Source organism: Palaemon carinicauda, chromosome 44, assembly GCF_036898095.1.
Source record: "Palaemon carinicauda isolate YSFRI2023 chromosome 44, ASM3689809v2, whole genome shotgun sequence".
In the NCBI taxonomy this organism is placed as follows: Eukaryota; Metazoa; Arthropoda; class Malacostraca; order Decapoda; family Palaemonidae; genus Palaemon; species Palaemon carinicauda.
Window position 1 is genome coordinate 46,832,688 of NC_090768.1, and position 7,500 is coordinate 46,840,187.

Consider the following 7,500-nt stretch of genomic DNA (forward strand, 5'->3'; position numbering starts at 1 on the left):
CACACCAGTTTACGTTTCGCTACCTTTATGGCTGTTGCAGTTCATAATCAAGATTTTTTTTTCGCTTATTGATGCAACATTGAATTGTTTGTGATCCTTTTCAAACGCTATAATTGATGGGGTCTTTGTTGTTGCTGCTGCTGTTGTTGTTGTTGTTGTTGTTGTTATACACCTCGCATTCATTCAGCAGAATGAATGTTCAACGAGTGTAGACAAACAGTGTCATCGAACGCGTTCCGCTCTGCGATTGCACAAACGCACGCACACACACACACACACACACACACACACACACACAATGTCTAGATGTCGATATGTTATGGTCTTGAATCGATGTAGAGTTAATGGCATAAGGATTGTGGTAATACTATACTTAACGGAAAGTCAGTCTCTCTCTCTCTCTCTCTCTCTCTCTCTCTCTCTCTCTCTCTCTCTCTCTCTCTCTCTCCATTATAAGTTTGCATGCTAGTATCAGGGTTGCCAGTTTGGCCTTTTTCAGGACCCCAAAACATCAAATGTGGCCTTTTTTAAAAATTGGTTAGCCGTTAGTAATATGAAAAAAAGGCGGGTCTTAAATACTATATATTTGGCCTTTTTCTACTAATTGCTTGGCCTTTTCAAGCTTCTCTTGATTAGAAGTTGGCCTTTTCTAATTTAGAAAACCTGGCAAAACCCTGGCTAGTATAGCTTAAATTTAAAGTGGCCTACTTAATCTGGTTTTGTATAAATGGCTTCACTTGGATTATAGTTCTTTCAAACGTGATTTAAATTCTCTCTGGGAATTCTATAATATTCTTTACTTTAGGTTTGTCACTTGCTCTGTTGGATCTCGTCCTTTTCTAGTATAAATGGTATATTGAATTTGGATCATATGACCCAGCGCTGGGGCCCAGGAGGTTATTCAGTGTCAATGGGCAGCGGAGAGAGAAGGCTTGACCAGCGATGAAGTGATGACCCGCCCCTCGTGTTTTTAAGTGGCACGAATGTGTATATATATATATATATATATATATATATATATATATATATATATATATATAAATATATATATATATATATATATAATATATATATATATATATATATGTATATATGTGTGTGTGTGTGTGTGTGTCTGTATACTGTATATGTGTGTGCACGCGCGTGTTTATCTGATCTTCATTATCTCAGGGACATTTGGTACTTTTTGCAGCATAAAAATACTACAAAATTACCTTTCAAATTATGTTCAAATTATATTTGAACAACCTGCCGTTGCGGTCTCAAGTATATCACCATCATTTTCATGGAATCGGGATACTATAAGAATTTTAGAATTTCATTTATTATACAGTAATATTTGTTCTTTTTTTATGATATTACCTTTTTTTTTTTTGTAGAAAAACAAAACTAAGGTTAATTTTTGCCTTTTCCTAATTTGCTTCGTCATTTGTTAATATTCAGGAACCAAAGAACATAAAGAAGTAATGTGCTGAATGTACTTAGTATAATTGATGTAATTTATGTACAGCGCAATTGCAAAAGGATTGATGTTTTCGCCATAGCCTATATGTATGCACACGCACGCACGCACACATATACACATATATATGTAGTATTATGATATATGTACTGTATATATATGTGTATATATATATATATTGTGTGTGTGTATACAGTATTACAGTATATATACAATATTTATCTATCTATATATATATATATGTGTGTGTGTACATGTGTATGTACAGTATTACAGTATATATACAATATTTATCTATCTATATATATATATATATGTGTGTGTGTGTACATGTGTATGTACAGTATTACAGTATATATACAATATTTATCTATCTATCTATCTATCTATATATATATATATGTGTGTGTGTGTGTGTGTATGTGTATATATGTGTATGTATAAGACATTAAGCTACAAAGAAGATACAAGTCAATGGTCATTGCCACATTCTGTAATTGCTGAATAGTGGATGTACATCTTCCTCATTATATTATTTACCTCTTGTATTTCGTCATACCCTTCGTAATACCTACTTTGGGCATGACACCTTGTCGGATTGCATGTGTACTTGTAAGCAGGGCTCATAATCTCTAAGAGGAGAATGAGCCTGTTTCTTTACAGGCAGTGGATTCGGTAAATTGAAATAGTTTAATTTTAATCTTATGGATTCTACGTTACTTAAGGTAAAAATATAGGTTTTTAAGAAATTTGGTTTGTTGATATTTGAAAACTCTTGGTAAAATGAAATAGTTTTTATTTTAACCTTATGGACTCCACGTTACTTAAGGTATAAAGATAAGATTCTAAGATTTTTGGCCTGTTAATATTTTAAAACTCTCTCGGTAAAATGAAATAGTTTTATTTTAATCTTATGGATTCAACGTTACTTAAGGTATAAAGATAAGTTTCTAAGATTTTTGGCCTGTTGATATTTTAAAACTCTCTCGGTAAAAGGAAATAGTTTTATTTTAATCTTATGGATTCAACGTTACTTAAGGTATAAAGATAAGTTTCTAAGATTTTTGGCCTGTTGATATTTTAAAACTCTCGGTAAAAGGAAATAGTTTTTATTTTAATCTTATGGTTTCTAGGTTTTAAAGGTATAAAGATAGGTTTTTAAGAAATTTGGTTTGTTGAGAATTGAAAACAAGGTGGAAAGATAAATTTCCAAGAAATTCTCTCTCTCTCTCTCTCTCTCTCTCTCTCTCTCTCTCTCTCTCTCTCTCTCTCTCTCTCTCTCTCTCTCTCTCTCTCTGGATTTTCATAGTGTTTTCGTTTGTGCTTAGTTATTTAGATAAGAATAATGAAGTAGTTACACAAGTTTTTAAATGGAACGAGCAGCTTATACATAACCAATTTTGCTTGTATTGATTACTATTTGCAAACAGCAGATTTTATATTTCAATTCAAGAAATTTGTGAAGCATCCCTTGCAATGCATTCAAGTTTTTAAGGTTTAAACGCCGCTCATGAATGACAGAGGCAAGGGACACTGACATTGCCCCATCAAGCGACAATGCCCTAGAGACTGACCATATTGCATATGTCCAGCGCCCATGCCCCCTCTCCACCCAAGCTAAGACCAAGGAGGGCCAGGCAATGGCTGCTGAGGACTCAGCAGATAGACCATTAGGCTCCCCTAAACCCCTTATCCTTAGCTTACAAGGATTGTGAGGTTGCAGTGACCAAAGGAACTAAAGTCCATTTCTTTTAGCGAGTCATATTTGCACCGACTCGCAGCGGTGCCCTTTTAGCTTGGAAAAGTTTCCTGATCGCTGATTGGTTGGAAAAGATAATTCTAACCAATCAACGATCAGGAAACTTTTCCAAGCTAAAAGGGCACCGCTGCGAGTCGGTGCAAATATGACTCGCTAAAATAAATGGACTATAGGCAATGACACTACTACCAGGCCACCACATCTTGGTTTCTCCAACACAGTTTTTCTCCATTGACGAACTGTGTCCCTTACTTAGTCTATTCCTCTGCACACTAATGGATACTCGGTAAGTCCATTTGGGTTCCTCGGTGTTTGGTTTTTGCATCACAGAAATATCTCGTGTGTTTTTATTTACTAAAAACAAATGGGTGGCCTTGAGAAATTCTCGGAAACCTTACTATGTCATCTTGCAGACTTAACCACGTACTTTTTATTTTTTATTTATTTTTTATTTTGTTTTTATTATTCTTTGGTACGCTATTATTACGATAATCGCAATACTCTTGTTGTATATCTCTTCCTGTGGTGAATTTACCATTGGAAGGGAAATACAAGGGAAACTAATTATGAAAACGTTACCTGCACTTACCCGAGTTAATGGAAGTGGGAGTTTCCAATGTAAATGCTAATACTTCAACTATGCTGCTGCTGCTGCTGCTCTCTCTCTCTCTCTCTCTCTCTCTCTCAGTATGTGTTTGTTTGGCTTAAGATATATTTTATATATTTTTTTATTTTGAATGCAGGTGGCAATGATAATTTTTGCCAAATATTCTGATAGTCTTTTGTATTTAGTTTTTTCTTCCCAACATTTGTATATATATATATATATATATATATATATATATATATATATATAATATATATATATATATGTATATATATAAATACATATATATATATATATTATATATATATTATATATATATGTATATATGTTATTATAAGAAACCCCGCCATTTAATCACTCATATTAACTAAATCAAAGGAACAGTAGATTATCAACACAATCACAGACAGACAGACACACACGCACATATAAAACCCACTGGGAACACGGAACATACGTAATGAGGAAGCGAAATTGGACGCTTCAATGTAGGGTGGGTGGCCCTCGTTGGTTAATGATTGGGGGGAGGCTTGAGAGGGGGGGGGGGGGGGAGGGGGTGGGGAGGGGTTAGTTAAAATGACGGCTTATAGTGTTAGAAAGGACAGGGATGTAGTGTGGGCCTCCCAACCCGCCCATAAACCCATCAAGTTACTCCCTGTAGTGGTAGTCTGGTTGAGTAGCTAAATATGAAGTGAAAGTAAAGATATTTTTTTTTCGTTTACTTGTTTTAAACGCATATATATATACTGTGTATATATACACATATACAGACACGCACACACACACACACACACACATATATATATATATATACTGTGTGTATATATGTGTATATATACATATATATATATATATATATATATACACTGAATATCTGAGGCCTTTCTCCTGCAGTGGACTAACAACGACTGATGGTGATATATATATTATATATATATATATATATATATATATAATATATGTGTGTGTGTCTAATAATAAGTCTGCCTTGCCAATAAGAAGTTATACGTTATCCTCTACCCCATTTATTATTTAAGAGCTAAGATAAGAAGGAAATGTTAGACTTTAAACTTTCACATACAACTACACAGAAAACCCACCAGCCGCACATCTCCTTTTCTACATAAACTGCACCATCCGCCTACAACTGGTATTCGTCTTTCCTTCGTAATAAAACTATTTCTTTCTCAACTCCTCTCATTCTAACTAGCCTGCATTTTCCAATCTCTCTCTCTCTCTCTCTCTCTCTCTCTCTCTCTCTCTCTTTGTCTGGACTTTCCCAGTAGTCTACACTTTTCATCAATCTTACTTTTCAATTATCTTCAAAGTTAGTTAAGCCACCTTTATACATTTGTCCACATATTTCACATGTAATACCATATTCAATCTTTCTTTTCAGTTATCTTCAATGTAGTTAAGCCACCTTTATACACTTGTCCACATATCTTTTCACATGTAATACCATATTCAATCTTTCTTTTCAATTATCTTCAATGTTAGTTAAGCCACCTTTATACATTTGTCCACATATCATTTCACATGTGATACCATATTCAAACCCCTCCTTTGTTCTACATTTTATACACTGACGCATCATCCGATCTTCCTTATTCTTTTGTCAGCTCACCTGACATATGGCCTTGTGAGTTTTTACTATCGGTAAGGGCTATTGTCGTCCATTAGTATTTCATGTCTTTATCTGTAGAACAGATGAATGAAATGATTCCAAGCATAGTTAGAATTATCCTTATTAGGTCCTAACCAAGTTGTGTTGCTTTCAGTTTGTTGGGTTTCGCATTGCGCCGTGCATTCGTACTTTGCATTTCCAAAGCTAATATTTGAATCAAGTCTTATCACTTCTTCCTTTTGCCTTGTTATCACTTATCCACTGTCTAGAAGGACTGTCTAGAAGCTTGAATTATTATTATTATTATTATTATTAATATTATTATTATTATTATTATTATTATTATTAACATTAACTCTAGATGGTACACTCGTAATTTATTTTCAATATTTGCAGTGTTCCTTTTAGTTTTTCTGCCCAATTTTAAGATTAATCTCTCTTACGGTCCTTGCATTCATCTGTTACACGTATAACCCAAAACTATAAAAATCCGTAAATTTTCTCGTCCAGCATCTTTAACTTTCAATGCTATATCTTCTTGATTGTTATTTGTCTTGTACCTAACCTAGGTGTTCGGGATTATAGTTTATCTGCCTTTTCTGCCTGCCAGTGTGTCTCTCATGGAGACCTCATATTTTTAATTCATTCTTCAGTAATGAAATCGTTTCAGATGTCCTCAAGGTTAGTAATTGTGTGACCACTTCATAATAATCACACGGCGTCAATGACCTTCGATGTCAGGATGCCAGAAAACTTCTAATCAATCAATCAATCGATTATAATAATAATAATCACCTTCTTACTAAAGAAACCGATATTATAGGAATTCAGGTTTTGCAATGCACTTTATCTGAAGAAAATCTTATTTGCAGAAACAATGATTATGCCATCCTGTACGTTTCGCCAATTTGAATTTAGTAGGGTCAATATATGGAAAATACCCCCTCAACCCCAAAAAAATTGTAACAAAAGATTTCTCAACTGAATCTGGTAGGTTTTAATGTACTTTTAAACATACTAAAAGTTTACCAAAATATGACCCCCGGAAAAGTGTTTTTTTCAAGATGGCGTCCAAGATGGCCGCCGAAACCTATGAACCATCATAACTCTATAACTATCAACTCAAATTTGATGATCTTCGTGTCTATTCCTACATTTTGGGGGCAAAGAACATATTAAGACAACTAGGGATATCATTGAGTGGTTAAATCATTATGAAATCATTATGAAATTTTATTCTTAGAGGTATAATGATAGCAAACTAACTATGAGCATCTTCTATAGGGTTGTTAACTTACAGTACTCATATTCATATAATCTTCTAATTATATCAAATCATACACTCATGAACTTGCTGGCGGCCATAGGAACTGTCATGGAAGGGACTGGCCTCAAAAACATACTTGAGACTGTTTATGGAGAAACTGCGGTGGTGCACATATTAACAGGGAAAGCTGTCCAGAGGGGTTTGCAGGGCCACCTTCTTGTTGACAAGTGCCTACATAACCAGCTTGTAATGAAAATGGCCAAAGATGATCCTCAGATTCAGACATTGCTGGATCAGGCAGAGGAATTGTACTCCTCCCTTCTTATTGGAGAGATGATGCTAGAAGATGCTGCTTGTTCTGAGGTTTTGATAAAACTTGAGACAGTAATGGAGAAGAAGAAATCTGAACTTGCTCAAACCTCAAAGACAAGCCAGTTGTGGCTGAATTATCAGTGTACGGTTGACATAGCAAGAATGTTGATCAAGGCAGATCGTACTGGATCTTGGTTGATGCATTTGCAGGCAGTGTCTAATTGCCTAATTGTCTTTGCTGCAGCTGGGTACATCAATTGTCTGCGAACTGCTCATTACTACCTGCAGCAAATGAGCAACCTGGAGGAAAAGCACCCAGATGTTTATCGAAAGTTCCTTGATGGTTTTCATGTTGTTCGAATGAGCAATCATTGCTGGGCAGTACTAAGTAGTGATCTTGTCATAGAACAAACATTGATGAGGTCTCTAAATAGCACTGGTGGTCTAACCCATGGCAGTGGGATGA

The 7,500-nt window shown here is 34.9% G+C and overlaps 1 protein-coding gene across 1 annotated transcript in view; it reads right to left on the reverse strand.

Annotated features, from left to right (window-relative positions):
• The window catches only part of LOC137634407 (uncharacterized), a 69,031-nt gene extending 62,023 nt beyond the window's left edge, over positions 1-7,008 (reverse strand). Inside the window, exon 1 of the mRNA XM_068366803.1 lies at positions 6,859-7,008. Coding sequence (XP_068222904.1) covers positions 6,859-7,008 — 150 coding nt within the window. The remainder of the gene's footprint in view (positions 1-6,858) is intronic.
• Positions 7,009-7,500: the final 492 nt, after the last annotated feature.